This window comes from Gymnogyps californianus, chromosome 9 (genome assembly GCF_018139145.2).
Source record: "Gymnogyps californianus isolate 813 chromosome 9, ASM1813914v2, whole genome shotgun sequence".
In the NCBI taxonomy this organism is placed as follows: Eukaryota; Metazoa; Chordata; class Aves; order Accipitriformes; family Cathartidae; genus Gymnogyps; species Gymnogyps californianus.
The window spans coordinates 20,894,974-20,919,797 of record NC_059479.1 but is presented as its reverse complement, the minus strand read 5'-3'; the positions used below and the strand labels follow the sequence as shown (position 1 = coordinate 20,919,797).

The 24,824-nt window shown below is 39.9% G+C and overlaps 1 protein-coding gene across 6 annotated transcripts in view; it reads left to right on the top strand.

Annotated features, from left to right (window-relative positions):
- Nucleotides 1-24,824, top strand: part of CHRDL1 (chordin like 1) — a 40,264-nt gene that overhangs the window by 13,234 nt on the left and 2,206 nt on the right. Inside the window, exons 4-11 of one of the 6 annotated variants that reach the window (XM_050901787.1) lie at nt 11,130-11,272; nt 12,290-12,383; nt 16,235-16,302; nt 17,627-17,801; nt 21,148-21,352; nt 22,229-22,239; nt 23,105-23,266; nt 24,439-24,528. In XM_050901787.1, coding sequence (XP_050757744.1) covers nt 11,130-11,272; nt 12,290-12,383; nt 16,235-16,302; nt 17,627-17,801; nt 21,148-21,352; nt 22,229-22,239; nt 23,105-23,266; nt 24,439-24,528 — 948 coding nt within the window. Of the gene's footprint in view, nt 1-11,126; nt 11,273-12,289; nt 12,384-16,234; nt 16,303-17,626; nt 17,802-21,147; nt 21,353-22,228; nt 22,240-23,098; nt 23,267-24,438; nt 24,529-24,824 lie in introns of all 6 variants that reach the window. The other 5 variants (XM_050901786.1, XM_050901784.1, XM_050901785.1 and 2 more) reach the window with 5 other exon arrangements.

Here is a 24,824-nt window from a genome sequence, read left to right as displayed (position 1 = left end):
TATAGTCCCAACAATGGGTAGCTGTCAGATGATAGTTCAAATAATTTTTTTATTTGGAAGTAAATTTGATTTGGAAATACAATGATATAGGCATTCTTGGGAGTTGTCTAATTTTTTCCCATTGACGTGCGCTCAGACAATTCAGTTTGTTTTGTGATCTGCCTTTGTTACTAGCTTCATAAGGGATGTTTGCTATCACAGCCAGATTGAGGTTATCACTTGTTTCCATTCTGCTTTTTTGACCATAAAAATTCAAACAATATATCTGTAAATCATCCAAAATGCACTGAAAAAATACGTATCTTCCCACATGGATGACAGAATTAAAACTTCCATTCTTTGGACTGACATGATAGGATAGGCTAGGCTGCTCAGAATTTTTCCAAGATAACTTCCAAGAGTTTCGAAGATGCTTCAGAGAGGATTCAAAATGCACCAAAGCTTCACTCAATTTGTTTCCTTGGCTGGGAGAGTGATTGGTAGATTCATATAATAGTTCAACTTCAGAGTAGGAATTAAAATGGAGCAACCTAGAAAGTGTTTTATGACTCCTTCAGAGTTTTGCTGGGCAATTTTTTATGCCACTATAAAAGAAAACACAGGAAATTAAGCTGCAGAAAATATATTAAAATAATGTGAAGAGCTTGACTTTAGCCCTAGAAAGCTAAAAAACAACCAACAGCCTTTTGAATGTTTAAACTGAAACTACATCTTTGCCTTGAATCTGTATGAAAGTTCATACTGTCTAGATAAGGTGCTACTAGTTCCTTCAAGCAATGAGTTTCATACACTTTCTACCGTCTGACCATATTAAAGACTAGCTGTTGCGATTAACTCTGAATTACCTTAGAGTTTTTAGAGCTTAACCTGGTCCTTGAAGTTATTTTAATGTAAAGCATTTTGTGGCTTAATATCTTTGACACCTGCACCTCTGAGAGGCACATATGGATTTTGTTTAGAGCTTGTGTTTGCAGTTTTTGGATAGTGCACAACTTTTCAATCCAAATTTATTGTCAGCCTCAGCCACTGCTTTAAAAACAACATCGTTGCATTGTTTTTGTTATTTTTTAAAGGGACCTTCACACATCATCTATGTTTCTTTAAATCATGGATTTATAATAAGTTGGATTGTGATGCATGACTGACGGAAAAGGCTAAATGCAGATGGACTGAAGGTTGATCCACAGTGTACTGTAGTCAGTCAACAGATTTGTATTAGCTTTGATAGTTTTTGGACTCGGCCTTCTATGAAAACAGATGCAGTTATTGACTGTGATATAGTCCCCTCTCTAGAAATGCTAAGGAGTATGGTAGAAATATGAGACAGAAGATGAAAGAGGAAACTGCCTTTATGCTGTACCACACAGAGTAGGTGTTTGGGCCAGGTTCCAAATCTATTTAGTTCAATGGACTTCAGATCAGACCTTGAGGTGACACATTCATGTAGAGTGGAAACAAAAGTAGAGGGAAGAAATTAAGCAAAGGAATTTTTAATAGGAAAGAAATCCATTTGCTCTCTTATGCTGTGCTATAATCCCCCAAGGACCTCCAGCCACAAAGGTTATTTAAAATAATACTAGGTGATCCCTAGAAGATAACCTTGCACTGAAAGTGTAATAGGTTTTCTCTGTCTGAGGTTCCTGTATTCTCACGAGATGATGAATCAGGATTTACTTCTGGTGATGAAGTAGCTGTAGAATATTTGTGTTTTACCCTTCTTGATGCGATAGTGGTAAAAACATTTATCCTTTCAGCAGCTGCTGGTTTTGACCTTGCAACAGCCAGTTTGCAATAGCAGTTTGTCCCACCACGTGCTGATGGCACTCAGGGCTCAGTTTAGTTGTCCAGCCCTGAAGCTGCACTAGGAGCAGGTCAGGAATATGTAGTAACTGAGTCAATGGCGCTGACAGGTTTCCTGCCTTTCCGAGGCAAATGTATGCAAGAGGCCTCCACAGATACTGAGGAAAGTTTGGTAAATTTCTGAAAAAAACAGAGCATGCGTTATCCCAGGTCACCATGACACTTGTGTTCCACAATGTCCCTTGCTGCCTATAATAGAGAGATTCCCTGTCTTCTCTCTTGTCTTTATCCCCTCTGCATTTGGCCCCTCTTACCAAGTAGGCCCAGCATAGCACACTCATGCTAAAGTGGCCAAAAAACGATCACAGAACGTCTCCTGCACTGAAGGCCTTTTTGGAGAAGTGAACCACAGTGGCAGAATGAGGAAATCCAGATTCCCAGCTATATGCTTCTTTGCACTGGCCCTTCTGGTACAAATGGATCAGAAGATAAGCATTAATTGGATCTCTGGGTACAAAGCAAACCTACTGCTGTCACTGTACCTTAGTTTCACTGGAACTGCAGGAAAATAGGCAAGTGCTCTGTGTTATATAAAAGCACTGCTATTTGTGCATGAAATGCACTGCATAAACATAGAAGAATATTATTTATGAGATCTTTTTCCCATATAAACATGGGGATCTTTTTTTAAAGAATATTTAAAAAAATACACTTTGGTTTGAACACACAGCATCAGGGTTAGTTAAATCAACAGAGTTGTTCCAGATTTATTCAACATAACTATGATCAAAATCTCGCTGACTGTCACTTTCCTAGCAAGCTGCATAATCTCTTTCTGCAGGATGCTTCCCTCACCTCTTTAAGTCTTAGGCTGCTCTGTTTTGAATTGGTAAGGATTGGATTATCAACACATATTTATTCCTCCATTCCAAATACGAGTCTCATACTGAATAGCTGTTTTTTACATGTAAGAACCATATTCCATTGGCTTATGTGTAGTAGAGGGAAGAGCCTAACATAGAGGATTTCTGCCTGGAGGCAGGCTTCTTTATCGTTTACTTGGAATGTTACTAGCACTTAGATTTTTCCAGGACTGGGAAGAGCTTTGGCTGAACCCCTTGGAACACAGACACCAAGGCAGAAGGGGTCAAAGGACTCATTACCATGTTTTCAGAGCTCCGATTCCTTAGGTGAAAGGAGGCTAGTTCAGATACTGTTCATCAGAGCAGTTCCACGACTGCTCACATTATACACGCTTATCTAGCTGTCAAAATGGCTGTTCCAGCAACAGGAAGAGACACATACCTTTTTAAAGCTGGAGAGGGGAGTTTAGCCCAGGTCCCTCACAAAGCGAATTTTGAAGGGATTAGATTTACTCGCTTTGTGTTTCTCTCCTGTACATCAGGGTGACAGAGGATTCAAACATGTTCCAACTGGTTGTACAGTCAAAAGTAACTATAAGAGTAAATTGCAGTCACTCAGTCTGGGCCTGCTTCAGTAAGATGCCAGATTGAAGTCTGTATCTTGCAGTCAGTAGAAGCTGCAAAGGAGCTTCAGATTCTCAAGTATTGTACACATGTCCTTGGTGACACAGAAAGGTAAGTAATGTGAGTTAGTAGGCAGCAAACATGCACAACTACAAAGGAGAGTCCAAACCCACTGCCATCCAATGTGATACTAATGTATCACTTGCTGTTGCTTTCCCCATATACCAATGACACAGGGCGTTACTAGCATACACCACGAGGATGAAGCACACCATTTGTCAGGACCTTTCCTTTTAGTTTAGTTTCTCCTGCATGAGGTGCAAAAGCATTACTTGCTGAAGGGAAATGTTTTGAACCAAAGCACAGCTCATGTGCTTTGAATTAATTTTCAATATTGCTGCCCCAAAATTGAAATTAAAACGTTACACCTTGTTTACTTAAGAGTCCTAGTCCCCAGAGTTATTCACTGAGGAGTACTTCCTTCCAGAAGTCATTCCCTGGCTTCACTGGGACCCACTTGAAAGAAATGGACTAATCTATACTGTGGTGTAAAAGATGCTCTTCACCACAAGCAAGGTGGGACCTTAGGGTATATTGTTACCCTTAAAGTTTTAAAGATTCTGCACCAGGAATTAAAAAAAAAAAAAAGATCCATGAGTCAGTCCGTTGTCATGGGTGTTTGGCAAAAAAAGACAAGAACTGTTTTTGCTGCTGCCAGTCCCACCTCCGCTTTCAGATAAAAGCTGAAAGCTGGAGTGGGAGGCACAGTTCCTACTCTGCATGTGTCTGGCTCAGGATAGAACTATTGCTATGAACGACAGTACTCAGGCTAGCTGATTTGGGGAAGTCTTGTCCCATACACAAACACAAAGTGAATTCCATTCTAAGACAGAAGCTCAACTCCTGTGGGTGACAGCATTTCATGTTAAAAACACATGTCGGTGGTGGAGGAAAACAGGATTTTTTACGTTGTAGTTGGCCTTTGGCAACTGCAACCTGCATTCTGGGAGCAGCTGAAGAAAGCTAGAGAGGTAACAAGGTGCATAACATAAAGGAAGCTTCTAATATCTACAACTGTCTCCTCCCTGCATTTTATGCTTCCAGCTCCTAGCATGAATTGCAGTCAGTGCAAGTTAGCATTTTATTCTGCATTGCTGCCTGGACTTTTTTGAACTTACTCTGTAAATTGCAACTGCACCTGTAGGTTTTTATCCAGAAATGTAATTTTCTGCACATTAATAAGTTATCCCATTACTGTTATTCCAGACTACTTCAGTTAGTATTTTGGGGCCTCCTAGAATTAATCCCTCACAGTGGAACCTGAAGCCCATTGTGTTAGCCTTTAACATTGCTATGAAAAACACCAGTAAAAAGACTCAACAAGCAAGAATTATCCCTGTGTCTCTCTACTGACTTATGTGTAAGTTACCCTAGAGAATGATTTTGCTTGTAGGGAAAAGACCTGGACTCCATGAAGGAGGAGAATTAACAGTATTTTTTTAACAAGGAGACCTGGGGGTATGTGCAACTCCTGCCCAAGCAAACAGTTTTCCAAAAACAGATGTCAGGTCATCAAAGTGCTGTCCACTTGTGTTGGACAGTGTGCGTACCTAAGCTGATTCAGGTTTCATAAAATATTCAATAAGCAAAACAGGGAGAAGTACTCTCATACTCTAGTCGCGTTCCCCTTTAGCATTAGGAATGCTCATGGTCTGCACATTTCCAAGAATTGTGTTTTATTTTGACCTTCATAATTGCTCTTTATGTGTTGCTTCTGAATAGTTAACCTGCAATTCTTATGCCAATTTTAAATGTCAAGGCAAGTAATATGGCCTCACATGATGTTATGTTACAACTTGGGGTGACCTGATTTCTGTACAGAAGCAGCATGTGAGATAACCAGTTAGCTGGTCTCCAAAGACAGTTTCCTGCACCAGGATACAGCCTAGAGAGCTTTGAAGTACCTGTTGCAACTAAACTGACTCTCCCAATTGTGTTCAGTAAGTAGCAAAACTCACTGGGAATACAAGTGAATATGCAGGAGAGATGTCAATGCAAACAGTTGTCCCAGAGTTATAGCAGAATTCAACTGCTTGTCTAGCGAACAGGGTTCCAAAACAAATCCTCAGTCTCTTGGTCTGTACATGCTTATGCTCCGTGTTGATTCAGAAAACATGTTTCATAAAATCCTCTCTGGATTCAAATTCATAATCTGTCATCTGTCTACTTACAAAAGACCAGAGAGACTATCTGCAGAACAGTTCCCAGTATGGTAAGTTTCTTAAGGCATTAGACCTCATGATTAATTTCATATTGTTTAGCACTTGATTGTTTTTATAAGGGTGGTTAATAAAACAGACAAACTGCAAAAACCAAGCCAGGCTGAGTGCCTAGTGTTTCTGCTTGATGTTAAAAGCCCATCTTTTTCAATAAATGACACTAGGTGATTCTGAATGTTGCAGTTTAAAAATAGTTTCTAAGTCAGCAAGCCAAGAGTCTGTAGGATTTTTAAAAAATGATCTTTGCCAGATGTTCTGATACTAAAATAAGCAATAGTGAGAGTGTTATAAGTACTAACAAGAATGGCCAGAATATTGTACAAGAAAGTATCTCATAGAGATGCAATAAAAACCCACAGTCCCTTACTGAGGTATGCAGCGGCATGAACTTTGCCTACACACCTTCCTTGTCTAATCTGTACAATCTCCACTTTGGGAGTACACTTGGTTACCACTTCAACCTATTACTGGTTGTAGATCAGTAAAACTCGGCACAGTGACTTTCAGAAAGCCAAGATGCTCGGTCTCATTGTCCACAATGGTGAAGACCACCCAAAAGCAACTGATTTTCTTGTCTTGAAGGTCAGATGTCACATCGTATATACTTTACTGATTATCATGCCGTGACTGTACTGATTCTGAAGTGATTTTGCCAGTTTGTTTGTTAGTGTCCTAAAATTGTTTGTTAGCAATTGTACCTGTACCTCCTGACTTTATCCAGAAGGATCCAAGTTGAAAACTTAATTGACTGTAGTAAGGCCTGGATCCTAAAGCCCTTCCTCAAGTAAGTCACCCCACATTTCCCAAAAGGCTAGCTTGCTCATAGCCAGTTACTGCTTTTCACTCTCTGCACATAAATACTTTTACAGAAGTTACCACTGTTTCAAACACCAGGAACTGCCCATGGAATTTGTCTAAGCTATTCAAGGGATTAGTTGCAGATAACTGATGCTCTTCTGCTCCATATCCAAGTAAGGGTAAAGCATTTCAGGACCAAGCTTTTACACCAATCCAGGAAGGAATAGAGTTGTAAACAGACAAAGCTAAAAGATGGTGTTTCCAAAACTGACTGTGATCCATGTGACACAGCATCTGTTTCTCCCAGGAGACTGGAAAGCTCCAGAAGCCAGGAAGCCCTGGTCTGTGTACATAATATGGCTGCCCTCAAACCTTGGCCCCTGGAAACCTCAAGTCATGGGCAGACCATCCGGAACCCAGGCAGGTTTCCATGAAAAATCTGTGATTGGAGTAGATTCCACTGAACCAGAACATTTCCATAAAATGTGTGGTTTATCAAATTCATATCTAACTCTCTTTTGTCAGACTATCAGGAAAGCATTAGTGCTGCACTTCACACTAAGTAAGCATCCCTTCATGGCAAACTTTTTGCCATACTGTTTCTTCACACGCCCTGTCAAATGGACTATAGTTCATGGAATATGTGAACTATACCTACATGCAGTTCTAGTTCATAGTGAATTTTTATATCAGTCTGTACTACAGACCTGAATTGATACAAATCTTGTTTGTATAGATCAACAGTTCCTCCTAGTACCAGCATCCATCTCAAACATAATCTTAAAAAGCAGCGTTCAAGCAAGCACCTAGGGTGAATCCTGAAGGAAACTCTTCCATTGGCTTCATTGAGGCCAGGATTTATCTTGTGTGTATGGTACGCCAGTGAAAAACAGCCTAGGTAGACAACAGAAGCTGCACAGAATCCCATGTTTGGAAGAGAGGAATGCTTGGATATAAGAATTCAAGCATAGCCACCATAGTCTCCAGTTGCTTTTAAAAAAAAAATTGTTTTGAAGCTAATCCATTTTTGATACAGTTGTATTCTGTTGTCTGCTTGTAAAACCTGAAAGATTTCTTCAGCCAGGTTCAAACTTTAAAGCTACTTACAGGATAAGTTCAAATCCATAGCAAGTCACATGAAGCCTAGGTTGCACATCTTAGCCCCCTGCCATTACCTAAAGCTAATGTTGGTGATAAATCAGTGCTATCCATATTGCTATCTCATGGTCTTATCTCGATCCCACTAAAATCGCAGGCAAATGTAAGCATGGCCTGTCAACTTCTATATTGAAGTCTAAGCCCTTAGAGAATAAATGCCAAGCACAGAAACAAAGATACTTCCTTTCGATTGATGCTATAACATCTTTACCCTGTATGTTTTATATTGCTTCCACTGACATGCTATGAATGCCAGAAAGAAAAGCTCAGTTTGAACCCAGTTAATTAAAAGGATTCACACAGATGGTTTGCCTGGTACTTTACAGAGGCAGCTAATTAAAGCAATGTTAGTCAGCACCATTAAAAAGCCAGATAAGGCTTTGGGAACAATCCTGATTAGGAAGCAAGGTTTACAAATAGAGCTTTGAGCAATGCAGTATATTTGCAGTTAATTAATCTAATTCTAACATACCTTAACTAAGGCACAGAATAATGCATGCTGATAGCAATATTAATGCCAAGACTTTTCAAAGTTCAAACGTGGCACTTATTAAAACAATCCACAATGACTCTAATTTCACATTCTACAGGAGAATATGATATCATGAGGGAGTCTGAACTCCTCTAATTAGCCATGATTTAAAGAGCACTAGAAAAGAAACGAAGGCAAGTCCTAGTTCTAGAAAGTCAGTCACACATTAGCAAAGACAGAGAGAGAGAAGCTGCACCAGACAGAAGTTATATTTAGACGTGCAATATAAACAAAGCTTCCTTGCAGTTTTAGACAGATGCTGTGTTTGGAGAGAATCAGTCACGCTCTCCAATATGCTGTCTCCGATATATGACTGTATATTTTTTTTTGCAGTAACAGTAATGTGGTCTTGATCTGAAAACTTCTTCTAAGCCTTATTTTATGCAACCAAATAGCCCCATTCGCTTAATGTGCTAAAAGATAATCTCATGCACAGGTATGTGCAGTATAGGACCTAAACCATGGTCTTATTCCCTGTAATTGAAACTGACTTTTCTTATAATTATTTCATCAAATAAGACTTCAAAATAGCAATAGAATTTCATCCCATATTCCAAAGATAGGCAGATGTACATGTGTTTTGAGCTGCATGTTATGATTTAGCTGTTATAGGCCTAACTTCTGTGATCAACTTAAAAGAAATATAGATGAAAACAGTTACCGACTACACCTCTCCACTGTCATTTTCCAAGCAATAAAAATTTCACCGTCTTCCTTCCCTTATTTAGAAGCCACAGTTTAAATGCATTTGGTGATTTCATAGTGATCTGAGCAATGTGGCACATACCAAGGTAAATCTGCAGTAAAATTTACTCTCTTCATCCAATACTCTGATGAGTCATTCAAGTATTGGTCTTTGCAAATGTCAGACCACAAGCCAAACACTGCTTTTGGACAGACATCCCACATGGGCACAGCAATGTCCTGCAGAGGCTGCATGAACAGGGCCGCATATCCAGACAAGAACCATCTGTATTCTCTTTTCATTTCTCCTTTCATTTTCATTTCTTTCCAGTTCTACTGCTCTTCCAGTTGCCCAAGGGGCACGGGGATAACTAAGGGTTTGGCAGTCTCTCTTTCTGCTTTCCATGAGATGACTCTTGGAAAGCCCAAGAAACTATGGTGACATAAGTTTCGGGAGGTAGCACAGTCCTGAGTAGTGCCTCTTTTTTCACGTTTTCCAATATTTGTGCCTAACGGGACAGTAGCTGAATTTGTCACTTGAATCTTTTGCTGATGACTTTCAAAGGATGTGTCTTAATTAGAACATACATCTTGCCATTCCAGAATGTGTATTACTAGCAAACCATACAGACAGTGCTGAAAGCTCTCCATTTCTATGCCAAGCACAGGTGTTGCCAAAGCTCTGTACTATTTATAAGATTTTGGAAAGGTATCATTAGACAGCCTTGATTGCACTGAAATAATGATGTATTTGGTGCTTCAAAGGAGGAAGTGCAGATACCATATCTGTCTCTTGAAGAGAAATGAAATGTCAGGCAAGGAACCCTAAATGGCTAACTTCTGCCATTCTCCTGCAGAATGTTCTTTGCTGACCCACTAGACTCTCAAATACTGTAGTACATGTATGTTCCACAGCCAGATTTGACACTTAACATTAAAAATATTATTAATATTTGATGGACCACTGTAACTAAATATATGCTTTTATGGAAAACTCTAAATGTCAGTGTTTAATGCCAGTGCATGCCAGCAGAAAACTGCTCTTTCACTTGAGCTCCCAGCTGAAAAATGTGCATTCTGTGGTGGCACAGTTTCATTAAAAAATCTCCCCAGGTTTATCTGATAGATAATGAAAGGGGCTATAGCAAAACCTGAATTTTCAGATCAGGTTTCTTTTACATGGAAGCCCAAACCCACTGAATGAAATTTCAGCTGCATTCCTAGAAATTTGCAGTGATTCGGGCTCCAGAGAACAAATGCTCCACTGTTACTTCCATAGAGCTCGTTTGAAATGTCTTTTCCCATGCTGAGATGCTAAATTCCTGTGAATGTAAATGTATAGCGCCAGATTCACTGCCCAATAGGTATCAAGTGACTTACATTTCATAGGTAAAGTATAATCCCTTTGCACAGTTTGTCAACTGCTAATAGTTAAAACAATCTAGGGGATGTTTTAACATAAGGTATGGATACCTTTATGTCTTAGAAGAAAATTTAACCCCTGTGGTGAGAACTCAATAGGATCTTGAGTTGAAACAGGAGGTTTCAGGGTTGAATTGACACTGCCATCTCGTGCACTTTGTCATATTCACTGAGTTCTGCAAACAAAATGCACTCATTTGCACCTCTGACATTAAAATGCACATCGGAGAAAAATTAGCTTTTAGGTGGCTTTTGAAGTGTGCCTTTGTCAAGTTTTGCCTTTTTTGAAAACAACAGCAGCAATGAATTGTGAAGGCCACTAGAAACAAACACTTGCATAGTACACAGTTTTTTCTTGACACAGTTCCATCACCAGTATCACTGCTCCTCTACCAGAAGGTTTGTGCCCGTGGATGGCATGGAATCATGCATGCCCTATGGCACAACCTGCTAACCTGCAACTAAGTCTTCTATGGGCTACAACACTACAAATCATTAATAAAATGATACCAGTACTAAGAAGGAGGAAACCATGCTAGAACAGTGCTATTGATAGTGGGATTCTGTGTGTATACAGGACCTAATGCCTTCTACATTAAAGCATGAAAAAGCCATGTACATATAACAAGTGGGCACATAACGGCACCTATCTATCCTAATACCGAATACTACAGCAGACAGAGCAAGAGAAGATACAGCAGCATGAGACATGGCCATCAGTGCTGGCATTGCAGTTGATCATCAACATCCTAAGATTAACTGGGACAGTTAACTCAAAGTGTGAATTATGAAAGTTCAGCAAAATAGCAGCATGAGAATATCACTTATAATTTGTAGCATGACAAAACTTGTCCTTTTATAATACAGAGAAATGAGGGAGAAAGGAAGCTTTTCCTCCCCTGTATTTGTAATGTTGCAAGTTGTCAAGAACATTTGCATGAAGTGTGTCTTTCCCATTGCTTCCAGAAGACTCCCTTTTCTCAGTAAGCAGCAAAATCACCGGGAAATCCTGTGAATACAATGGCACCACTTACCATCATGGTGAAATGTTTGTGGCAGAGGGGCTTTTCCAAAACAGGCAAGCAAACCAGTGTGCCCAGTGCAGCTGCTCAGTAAGTAACATGATTTGACAGAGCCCTGCTCTCTCTATACTTCATTTTTCCTTTCTAGAAGACATGACACTGAAATATAAGCAATACATAGCAAAGGCTGGGAATTGAGAATTAATGCTACAACTGATGAGAGTGCTCAGAGCCAGTCTGCAGCACCTGGTAAATGCCAGGCTACCTCTTACTCAAACATAGTGGACAAAGCTTACCCTGTCAAGCATCTGCTGTAAGTGAGCTTACAGTGCAGAGGCAGCAGGTAAAATATTGCTACTTGGCATATATAGAATATTTCACTTCAGCCTGGCTGGAAAATGTAGCACTAAGCCACTGACTGAAACTGAATTCATTTGGACTGAGCTGATAAGTAAAGGGCCCCACAGGCTGGGAGTGGACAGCTCTGTAAACTGGCACTGGGCCACAGAGCCATTCCTGAGATGTCACCAATTCAAATCCGTTTATTTGAGCAGTCACCCAGTGACTCTTCAGAGCCAGTGTCTGAACCAAAACATCCCTCTCAATCCAGCCAGCTCTTCAGTATCAAGTATTGGCAACTCTGGACCTCCTCTGATCAAATTATCATCATATTCTACATTAACTACAAATTTAAGAGGCCAAGTACTGAACAGACTTTATGACTTTTAGTTACTGCTAAGCTATTCCTCCAGTTCAATGGTAAGACACAACAGAGGGAGAGCAGGGGGGAGAATTTACACTGGGTGATTTTAGTACCAACAATGTCAGGTACATTTTCAGCCGACAATAATGGCAGTTCTTCTCCCCCAACACTTTTACCTCTTCCCTTTTCCCCATTTTTTTAGAGAAAGGGACCTTCTTCTGTGTGACAACAAATTTTAAAAAAGCTGTTCAGACTTTTCATTGGTCTCATATTCTGCTTTTGCATACTGGAGTGGCATTTGTGTAAACATATGTACTAGATTTAAGCATGTCCATAAACAATGCATATACAGTACCAGACAAATCCATGACTCCTTCTAAATTCTCTTTGTGTTTTACTGGCAGGAAGGAAATGTGTACTGTGGGTTGAAGACTTGTCCCAAATTAACTTGCTCTTTCCCAGTTTCTGTTCCGGAGTCCTGCTGTCCAGTTTGCAGAGGTAAGTTCGAGTACCACCACAGAAGGACAGGCTCTGAACTTACTCCTTCCCCTGTCAGAGCCCTGTCTGTGCATTAGCACTGTCACTCAGGACACTATCTGCAAGTTTCCCATGTACTTACAATCCAGTGCATGTTGGCAAATTAAACCTCGAATTCCAGCAGGGTAACATTGCTACCTTTGTTTTCCTAAATTGAAACAAGGAGAGAATGCACTGATGATAAAATTGCATCCCTATAATGAGGTAAATCAAGGCTTCAAATGATGTATTGAAATAGCTGCCATTGCTCTGGGTAGAAAAGCTTTGCAACAGAAGACAAGCTTCTATCTGACAGGTTACCAGACCTGCTCAAGTTATGCAACACACAAGAATTTCAATTCAGAGGATAAGGCCAATTACTCCAGTTTAAATTAGGTGTCAATCTATACTCGGGTAACTTCAGTATTTTACTAGCAATTGCATTTTAGATCTTGTACACACAGGGAACTTGATTCTGGGAGCCTTCCCAGCCTTTCTGAATGTCTAAACCTAAATATCTGTCTAAAAGCCCGTCTAAATGTCTGAGAATTTCTAAATGTATTTTATCTCACTATTAGTCTTGTGGCATTTGAATCACCACTTCTAGGGTATCTAAGCACCTATGGCCAGTTCTCAAAGATGCACATAAGCACCGAAAGGTACCTATGGTTTTCAGAAGTGCCACTCTATTGATATCAGTGATGCCAGGCTGCTTTGAAAAAATCTCCTGCTTGCACCTTTGTGCAGTTATATCCTTTTGATATTCTGCTTGTTTGGACTCCGTACTATTGCATGGTAAAAATAAGGAGTATTATATTGTCGGTTGTATAATTTTGCCTACTGCGCTAGAGTTGTGAAACACAAACTAGCATAGTCACACAGTCCCTGTCCTAAGGAGTTTACTGAGTACACATGCTGGACCAAAAGCTCTGAGCGGTTAAGGGGCTGAGCCAAAAAGAGGGTACTTCAGAGTGCATCAGTGCTTAACAATGCAGCATGATGCAGAGATAGTACAGCATGCTTCGAAGGAACAAGTTCCTGGATAGAAACTGTGTAGTCATGTCAGTGCAGCAAGCTGTCTAAGCTACTTAACCTGCAGAGATGCAGTGGTAATTAACTTAAGCGTGGCACCAGGTAGGAGCTGACCTAATCTCTTGGCAGGGCAATGCTGTGTGCTGCATAAATACATCAGCTCGGTCAGAGCAAGGATGAGGATCTCTATGCAGTACTCCTTTGCATGGAGATTGTTCCTCATTCTTTGCTGCTTTGCCATGTTACCCCACAGTATCATTACAAATCTTGAAACATTTTGCCAGACAAACTGCTTAGAAAGCTTTCTGATCTCAAGCAGGCAAGGTGATAGTCCTGGCTTCCCAGGGTGAAATTTAGTGTTATACTGTTTTAAGTGTAATACATTGACAGTTAATTAAAGTAAATCCTTGCTAATCATCTGATTCCTGGTATCTGTTCCCTGATAGTTATTTGAGCTGTATTTGAAGCCAACATCTTCCAGTTACAAAAATCAAACTGACTTTCAAAGTACGAAGTATCAGACATAGCTATGCTGTAAACTAGCCTTACACTGGAGAAATCAGTCACTTCAGCCAGAGAGAGAGTCACTAATGAGAAACAAGTTCATTAGAATTTCCATACGAGAGGTGAGATTAAATTGGATTATGCAGTAGAGACAACCCAGTGTCTCCACTGATGCAGGGTTTTTTTAATGTATTCCACTGTCTGTTACTCTTATTTAAAAATGTTAAAATGATCATTTATCTTGTAATCAGCTTTGTCCTTTTCAATATGGCATAAGCTGTTTTATCTCCCTTCTGTGATTCTTACGAAATGCAAACCTAAACAAAATATTTGCATCAAGATCTAGCACAGTTCATGGGGATGAAACTGAGTCAGTTTCTGCTCTCTGCATGGCCAAATATATTAACATAATATATTAAAATTTGCTGATTTTCCTATTCATTCCTCTACTACTGACTAGAGAAGGCTCCAAGCACTATGGTTCAGATGCTGATTTATGTCAGGATCCAACCTCTCCTTAAGTTGAGGGGAAAGTTCTCATAAACTGCATAGAGGATAAAATGCTAATATATAGTATGCACTAAGGTAGTGGATTCATGATGGATCTGATTGAGTTAAATCTGGATGAGTTAACTGCAGAACTGGAGGCGTACCTGCATCAGCACCATGGCTCTCCCAAGCCAGTATCACACACTACTACTGCTGCAGCAGCTATCCTGCTTCGAGGACCCGAGCCCGTGATCTGTGCCATTAATGTCAGGCTCCTGATGTGGTGGTACTGCTTTGCATTCCAGTGCAATGCTTGGCACATCTAGAGCTAGGCTTTGAGCCACTAGCAAAGCAGTCTTACCTGTACCTGTATCTGAATTCCAAGGCTGGGATAAATTCCAAGCTCAGCTCCACACTGAATGATTTCTCCTGTTCTTGTACAAGTTTTCCAAGAATCAGGTATCAGTTCAAGTTCCATGGCTTGTCTTATCAAGGAACACCTCTAAATACGTCTCTAAAAACTTCTTAAAGCCACATTCTCTCTCTAGCCTGAACTGATTTTTCTCTGCTATCATTTCCACCATAGCTTATGCTTAGTTATGTTTGTATTTATGAAGTTGTCTTTACAAAGAAAACAGCTGGACACTACTCCTGAATAGAAACTGAGGGTTTCTTCTTCTTTCCAACTTTCCTTTCCATGAATCACGTGTTTGTCTGTGAGGAACCAGAGCCTGGCTCTGCAAGTCCCTCACACTGATTCTCAAAAGCATTCATTACTTCTGCATCACATGCACAAATCACAAGTGCTCTAGCAAAACCTTTTCTCTTTTAAAAGACAAGTCAGAATGTCCTTACTTTGTTATGAGTGTCCTTAGTGCTATGAGCCTTATTCTGTAGTACTTTTATCGGCCCGATTCAAAAAAGCAGTGCTGAACATTTCGTACTCTCTACATGCAAATATAGGATCCTATGAGCTTAGATGGGATCCCATCTTAGTGGGCCAACTTCTCATACATCCCGCCATAACTCATTGCATGCGCCTGGCTTCCTGGAAGAGTTACTGTTTTGTGTCTAATGAGTCATGCACTGAGCACCGCCATCACTTCTATTTATGAAACAGTCTGTCTTTGACAAACAGATGAAAGCACCTCCTGGTTCATAATCATACCTGGAGGTGAATCATGACTTAGCAATTCTTATTAAATGAAGCATAAATAAGAGGGGGAAAACAACCATATAGATATGGGGACAGGAAATTTGCAGGGCAAAATATGGCTTACTTTTCCTTGATATATATATATATAAAATACAATGTTATTTATTAATTGCTACACTTCAGAGCTGACTACAAAAATGTAATTCAGGATTCAATTCTCAGTCAAGTTACATGTCAGTTGAGCAACAGTAACTGTGCTTGAGAGTTCCCTCAGCCCACAGTAGACGGAAGGTCACACAATTTAGCCTTTCTCTGTGAGCTAACCTAAGTCATGTCTCCTCACCTTTGCCTGAGATCACATAGCAAATGGTTGCTGGAAATTACCTTGCCCATAGCATATTGTTAAGGGGCATAAACCTGATTGATAGTAAATCTTCATCCTGAGTTTGCACAACGGTTGGGAAGTGATCTTCCTTTTGGTCTCTACAGAATCTCATACAATAATGTCAGACTACAGACTGACACTTCTACACGCTGATGCAACCTCCACCCTCAATTTAGCTGTAAAGCTGGATGAGACTTTTCCCCTAAGTATCTCCCAAGGTGTTGTACAATTACTCCCCTAACTGATACTGCTCTGGTTCATGTACAGGAGATGGAGAATTATCATGGGAACATTCTGACGGAGATATCTTCCGGCAGCCAGCCAACAGGGAAGCCGTAAGTGTGACCTACGATTTAAAGACATATTTTCCTGCTGTGCTGTGCGTGCCAGTACATTGTGGAAAAAAGAGAAAAGGATGATAACAGGTCTGAATATCTACTGCTTCATCCTGGGTTCTGTGAATCTAGCCCAAAATAGGTTTCTTCCACTTCTGCAATCCCCTTAATAAACTCAACCTGAATTCATGAATAACACTGAATTATAAATTCCCATGAGCTCCTGTGGGCTCTGGATTTGGTCTTTGTTGTATATGCTCTAAAAGAATACAGCATTTTGTTTGCTATGCAAGCATCACTTTTAAATCATAATTGCAAAGACTTACTTCCCAGTTGACATATACATATGTATATATTTACTTTAGGGGCTTCACTACCTCTGGGGCTAAGAGTATCCATTAACAACTTACTCCTCAAGAGATGATTTTTATAACAGCATTTGGAGAGAATATGAAGAGCTTTTAAGCATTAGGTGCACTACCTAAATACATGGACCAACAGGTCTTTGGATTAGTGAGAAGAATCATGCCTAATAAAATAACTGCTGTAATATACACTATTCCTTCATGCCCATGGGTATTTTGGAAAATAATTCTCTGAAAACAACCAGTGTTTTTGCTCTAGAAAACATGCTGCACACTACTACTACTTTCCTTTGCAAATAAAATGAGACTTACCAGTTTATAAGACAGATTCTAGTAAGGTTCTGCTCAGTCTGTGCAAGGCTAACCCTGGCCTTGCATGAGAGTTTAAAGCTGCAAGCAAACAAGAAGCTGGACAGTCATTCTGGATGTGCTCTGCCACTGGAGCCCTAGCAGAAAGCAATTTTGATGAGGAAAACTAGAGAGGCTTACAATTCTTCTCATCTAATCTTAAAGTAGAGTAGACATCAGTAAAGTAGATATCTAGCTCTGAACACCATTTTTAATACATGGAGCGAAATAGGCACTTCTGGGTTGTGATTCATCTCCTCATGATATAGAGATCCACAACAGGTCAGGTTCTAAAATTGCCTCTCTGTCCATTGACTTGATTAGGGACTTCAGATGACCAACTTACTTAGATACTAAGACACCTACACTGACATATACAGTCTGGTGAGATGAGCTACAGCTGCGTCTGTGTAGATGACTTCATTACCATGTTAACCATCTGCAAACCTGAATGGCCTTTATTTAGTATGGTGCCATTCATTACATTTAATGATGTTTGATGATAGTGGCAACACTCTCGTTGCCTGTGTTATGCTTCTAGTACAGCCTCTTTCCCCATGTTCATTGGAATGAGACATTTACTTTCCTGCTCCCTTTCTGTCTCCAAACAGAGACACTCATACCATCGCTCCCACTACGACCTGTCACCCAGCTCTGCAAGGCAGGTAGTCAACATTCCACGATTTCCCAATGCCAGGAGTAACCGTGGAGTCCTACCGGATCCCCAGCAAGCTTCAGGAACAATAGTACAAATCGTCATCAACAACAAGCATAAGCATGGACGAGGTAAAGACAAGCACTTCTTATAGTATTACTCTGGGTCAGGAATCAATCATGTTCTCAAAATATACAGCAGAATCTTGGAAATTCACACTGGTATCAAGAGACCCAAGGCAAATCAGGGAGGCAAAAAGCAATAAGCTATTAAGAATATGAAATTAGCTTTTGACTGAGATCAGTTATGCCTACACATACAACAGTTCATTTCACTCTGCAAAGGCACCACACTATCGTGTTGCTTTCTGAATTACTTTGTGGGATTGTGCTACGTAATTCTGAGAACACAGGCAGCGGTTACCAGGGAAGTGAGTGCTCTGTGCCATAGAAGACACCACAATGCCTTCAGATTTGCTAACTTGTTCACACAGTGACTTGTCCAGTAGGAAACTGTTCATGGTTTTTTCTTTACACTGTCTCCTATTTTGTAACTTTTCTAGCTGTAAACAGCATATGTTTAAACTGCCCCACAAATCTCAGACCATAAAGCTTTGCCATAGTATCAAGAGGTTTTCTGCCTCCAAGGCTTAGCAAATTATTCTCAAGGAAGACAATATCATGACTTCCCTCACCTTAAGCTAGTTGTCTGAGACAGTGGGATGCAAGGGGTGCTTTTCCTTCTATGCTTCCATGACTAATACTAGAGGCAGAGTAGGCAATTAGCCTGTACTGGATGCCCGAGCTGCAAAGAGGCAAAGTTAACCAAGGTAATGAATCTCACTCTAAGAATCCCTTAGTGCCTTCTGATAATATAATATAGGACATATTACATTATGGGGATAGCAGAACTTTGAGTCCATATGGCAAACCTTATCCAAACATGACTAAGCCATATTCCTGCTGCATTACAGGAAGGACAAAAATAGAGGGAAAATATCAATTCTCCAGTTAGTGGGACAGCAGGTTTTGTACAATAAAAAGGGTGGGATGCTCAGTTCCCACAATGGGTGTACCTCAGTGAAGAGAGGTCTGCAGAACAGGCCTAAGAAGCCATAAAAGAAATAGCTGTAAAAAAGCATGTTCAGAAGAGCATCTATCCACAAATACCAGTCAGTATGCACTTAGAAACTACCCACAAAGAGTTAAAAGCCCTTGTATTAGGGCCAACTAATCGTTTAAGGTATTAACTAACAAAAGGAATGTTGGCCATAGGATCTTTATTATCCACCTGAACAAGCATGAAAAAACATTCAGATCATGCCAGTGTTTTATGCTGAATCTAGGAGCAGAGCAGGAATCTCCATGCAGTGCAATATCTTTGACGTGTAATTCACACATGAAGACATCATCAAAGCAATTTCTAACTGATTTGTTTCAGCAAATAAACAGCATACAGACGAATAGCATATTTCTGGATGCAGTATATAGTAACTGCTGCAACTCCAGACACTCACTGCCTGGAGAGTGTCTGAGAGATTCCCATGATGGAAACAGGAATGCTGAACATGTATTTTCTTTTGTTCTTGTGCAATTAACAAGTGTTTTATTAATTAATGCACATGCCCCTTGAGATGCATTTCAACAAGTGAAAAAATAAACACACAACAACTCTCCTGACGTGCAAATACTGTGCAGTTGCATGGATACAGATTTATCATTCTAAACCTGAAGAGCACTAAAAACGGGACATCAGGGAACCAGAAGTTATTTGCCATATTGTGGCTTCTACTGGAGGCTTCATCTGCTACCTCAGAGTAATTATTTAACTGTTCTGTGCTAAACAAACCCTTAGAGAGAATATGTATCTACACAATGTCATGTGTTACCCCTTCCCCTGTCAGGGAGAAATCATGAAATATTTATGTCCATAAAGGATCTGGAGAACTCTAGCTGGGGAAAAAGATCCATATAAGCATAAATATAACTAATAATATAGTATTTAAGCATGTAAGAAGCCTGCTGAGCAGCTGAGTACTTACCAGTTTTCTCATTTATAGGTTTTTTTCCCATGTTCTTAGTATACAGATAACACTTCATTTGCTTTTATTTGAGAAACAAAACTGTTTCCTACCTCTAAAATAAAAACATGTCTTAAGAAAGAGTTAAAAAGTAGCAAACTATAAACCAAATGATAGCATAACTCCATGAAAGACAATACATTGCAAAAAACACTCCCCATAAATCTCAGTAACTCAGTAAAGTATAAGTCAGTTGGTCACATCTGTTACCAGTTAGATGTAAATTTCAGATTACAGATAAAAATTAAATTGCTTTTGAAAGTTACAGGCAAAATCGGAACATATTTTACAAATAAAAGCGTTAATAAAAATGATGGCATATTAGAAGAATTGGAAATATTTACAATATATCCCAGCTTCACTTTAGTTGCATTTAGAAATCAGGCAGTGCCCTTTCTTTCACCTTGTTAGGATTAGTTTGCATTTTTCTTTCTGTTTATAAAATATTTAAAAAGAAAGAAGTAAGGTTTATAGGACAAATGCAAACATGGTGTAAAGTGATATAATTCCTATTAACTGCCGGGTGACCCAAACTGGCTTCCACCAGGCATGGATTTTTCCACTCTCCTTGTGTCAGCTGTGTTTCTCTGTCTCCCAAGGGCACTGATGAATAAATATTCTGAGGTGCTTAGATGCTATTGGAATGAAATTTCAGTCCCATATGCGTCCTTTCATGTTAATGTGTTCTTGTGATTCCAAAAGCCAAATGTCTCTATATACCTATAGACATATATATTTCCACAAAGGACACTAAACTTCATTTTGCAACATTCCCTTGCTTTGTTCTGTGTGTTGCGTAGCAGGAACTCTCATGCAAAAGCAATAAAAGGCCCAGGTGGCACTAATCCATCCTGCTGATAGCACAGCTCTCTCTGCAAAAGCCGTGTTCAGCTAATGGTAAGAAGAGTTGTGCAGATGACTCAGTAGCAAATGTCATGATCCTGTCATCTGCAGATTCAATTCCAGAAGCCAGAACCAATGTAGCAGGCTGTGTCCTGTGTGTGGACTGAGATTAGGAGGGGAAGGAGGAGTGAGTTTTATAAGCTGGTTAATGATGCACAACTGAAATGCGTGCACTGGGGAGGAGCTAGTCAAATACTTGACTCAGCCACCTTCACTGTTCTCCTCAAAAGAGTGATTGACACCAGTGTCAGCAGAGTTGGAATCAAGGCAAAACTGCTCAGAAAAGGGTGATCCCAGGCTCAGACTCATTTTAAGTAGTGAAACTCCAAGTTAAAGTTAACAGGCAGAGAAATGGGCCAGAGACACTAACAAATTATGTATAGAGACACTGCTTTAAACAAATGTGCATGAATCAAATGAATATTCATAGCGAGGCAGCCAGTGAACATACCTTTTCCAGTTGTACTTTTTCTTCCTTTTCTGTTCTTTCGTAGTTTGTGTTTCAAATGGCAAAACATACTCACATGGTGAATCTTGGCATCCTAATCTCCGGGCCTTTGGAGTCGTAGAGTGTGTGTTGTGCACCTGCAACATCACCAAACAAGAATGTAAGAAAATTCATTGTCCAGAACAATATCCCTGCAAATACCCTCAGAAAGTAGAAGGAAAATGCTGTAAAGTCTGTCCAGGTAAACCAAAGTTGATCACAGACCACCTTTTTGCTGTGCATGTTAAGGGGCTTGGCTCAAGCCTTCTGGTCACAATAAGATCTGATGAAAACAGCAATAGCTGTGCCCATTGTTCTAATGTGTGTGCAGAGGTCTCAATGTGGGACAGGCAGAGCTGCCTGGCCAGCCCTGCTGTTCCCTGCTGTTCCTCAAATGGGGGGGCTTGCTGCCTGGGGCACATATGTTCTGATCAGTCACTGCCTTTCTCTCTACCGTTTGCATGACTTTCTGACACTCATTTCCAAAGAGAGTATTACAGAAACGTACACAGAAAGTTCATTACTGTCAAAAGACTCTCCCATCCTTCCCCCACTGCAGTGCCCACAGAACCTTCAAATCGTTTTCTAGCTTGTGAAATTTGCATGGAGATAATATCATTTCTGCTTTTTAAAATGCACCAGAGGGATTCAAAACCCTTGATTATAAATTGATTGGTGTCAGTTCTGTAACTTAATCCTTAAAATAAATACTAACTTATCACAAATTTAGCATTGTTTCTATGCTGCACTAATGATTAAACTTATGTAGACATTACTTACTAAAATCAAGGCCTACAACTAGTGAAAAATCTGCTAATATGAATCTGCTGATGGTCTGCCAAATGACCGGCCATGTTGCATATGATATAAAGGGTAAAGGAGGTCCAGTTCCCTTCTGTGCCTTTAAACTTCTTTTCTAATCTGTATGGCCCATTTCTATGTTTGTTTGGTGATGCATTGGTCAGAAGTGCTCTGAGGAAATGAGTTGTTCAGTCATATAGAGAAATCCTTCACAGAATGCACACTTCCCATTTTCTCTTGCTAGCCTTGCTTACTGGGAAAAAGCACAATGCAGTGGCAGTAGGCAGGCGGGAGGTGTGTATCTAGATCCTTTTGGATACTTGTGAATCAGAGATCCACAGCTTTCATTGGGCTCATTTCAGACGAGAAGAGTCAGCAAAACCCGGCTAACAGGCTTCAATAGAAAATCTAATAGCAAAAAGAAAGTTACTGTCTTTTTCTTTGAGATTCTATGTGCCAATTTTTAAGAAAGCTGAACCTCTTCCTGCAGTCTGTCTTGTATGCGTGGAGATGTATTAATTATTAGGTTTTTCCACAAACAGCAGTCCAAGTTTCTGAGTTGCATCATCTCTCTTACATTCTTGTCCAACTTCCAATTGCCAACAGAATAATTACAATTTCTACTTACATGCTCTATGACTTTACCAGGTGGGCAAGAGATAAAGTGTACTATGGCTAGCCCAGGCTTGCACTGGCCAGTTGGCTGCTGCTGAGCAAAATGCAAACCTTGTAGGTTCTACCTGCCCTTTTCCTCAGCAAAGCATTAATTTGGGTCTCTTCACTCTGTCCAACCACAAATTTTCATTAGTTATTTTATTAGCTCTGAGACTTCTAGCATTATTTCAAATATGCTTAGAAAGTGGACAACAGGTTCAAAAATTGTGAGGAGTCTCACAGACCACATGGTTTTACACACCTCATTTCCTTATGAAACTGGATTATAAATATGAATACTGTCTTGCCACCATAGACAGGCCATGAGAACCTAGCAGAATAGAACACTATTACATGTCTGGGGCTTAGCTGGAGATGGATTTGAGTGGCCATACAAGTGAAAATTCTACTTTTAAACTAAACCTGCTTGGCTATCAGTGCCAAGTAAGTTCTGGAGGACTTGATTACAGCTGTAGAATGTGTTTTGGGCTTTTTTTAAACAGAAGAAGTGCCAAGTCAAACCTTTGACAACAAAGATTACTTCTGTGGGAAAGAGACATTTCCCGTCTATGAATCCGTTTTCACAGAGGAAGGAGAAACCATCAGAAAAATTGCAGTAGAGACTGAAAAGCCACCTCAAATAGAAATACATGTGTGGACAATTAGAAAAGGTGAGTTGAGCAAGTTCTTTCTTTAAACAGTGTATCATCTTCCATTAAAATCCCAGGACAATTTACAAATCCCAGCATCTTGAGCCTGCTGTTCTTCTGGCTATTTAGGATATCACTATTACAGCCACTTCCAAAATACTCAAGTTTTGCTGCACAAAAACCATTAATAACACACAAAGCTCTAGTTCTGCAAACTGCTACCCTTCATTGTGAGCAAAAGCACAATGACAAACAGGTTGTCAGTAATACCCTGTGTAATTTATTGCAGAGAAATGGGTAGTAGGGTTTGAACCCAGTGCCTGGAGATTCTTACTTAGGATGGACCAAAAAGCTTTCCATTGAAATCAGTCTGCCCTATCTGCCTTAGTGATGCTACACGCATGATGGTCTAGAATATGGGCAAAAGATGTGTTAAGGATGGAAACAATATCTTTTACTAGACTAACTGGTAAAATTAGAAGACAATAGAAAAGCATTCAGAAGCCCAAGCACTTCTGCAAATCCTGAACTTTTAGTATAATAAAAATTATCTCCAGCCTCCTAAAAATACTATCATCTACTTAATCTACTTTAAGCAAAAAGCATGTGATCCTCATAGGAAACCCTCATATAGTGCAGGCCTTTACACGGAAACGATACATCTCTAGAATGCACTTTAAAACACAAAGACAAGCCCAAAGTGTGAGCAGAAAAGAAGTCACAGAGGATCGGATGGTTAATAACTACCGCGTGTGTTCAAGAAGCCACAAAGCCTTGTGATGATTTGACAGTGATGTTGCCTGCTAGCTCATGACAGGCAAAATGGTATCTGACTGCAAAATGATACTGTTTGTCTCCAAGACACTAGGATTTTGGCTCCTGTTGTAATCTTACGTTTACTCATACTAAGGAAGGGTTCAGCTATGTTGGAAAAGAATTGGCTAATGCTCACACCCCTCACAAACTCTCCACAATTGTAAATCCACAGAAGGATTTACAGGGGAGTAGCAAAAAAACAGGGGGATGGCAAACAGAATAAAAAAGAATAGGCTGAAAATCCACATAATTGGTAAGGACTATTTCACAAAGTGACTCAACATGGCAGTAATTCTACATAAAGGCAGGACAGCAACCCAGGTTTAGAACAACAGGCACATTTCCAGTAACATGCACTTCTCATTTCTTTGCTGAAGGGATTCTGCGTCACTTCTATGTTGAAAAAGTGTCCAAGAAAGAATTTGAAGAACTTCCTTACTTCAAGCAGATAACAAGGACAACCCCTAGTAAGTAAAATTCAGACCTCTTCAGGTTTCTATTCTCCATATAATCATAGCCTTGAAAAACATTCTCTTTTACTCAACACAGTCAAACGATGTACTAATTTTTTCTCCAGTACATGGCTCCAGTGTTTTATATGTTTAGATTTAAATAATCAAAATACATCAATTTAAAATATAGATACATATAACAGTATTTCATGTCCATGCTGTCTTAGTCTCCTGTATTTTGATAAAATACAAGACAGGCTCTTTTCTGCCCATACTACCATAAGTCTGAAATATGACTGATGTCAGCACAG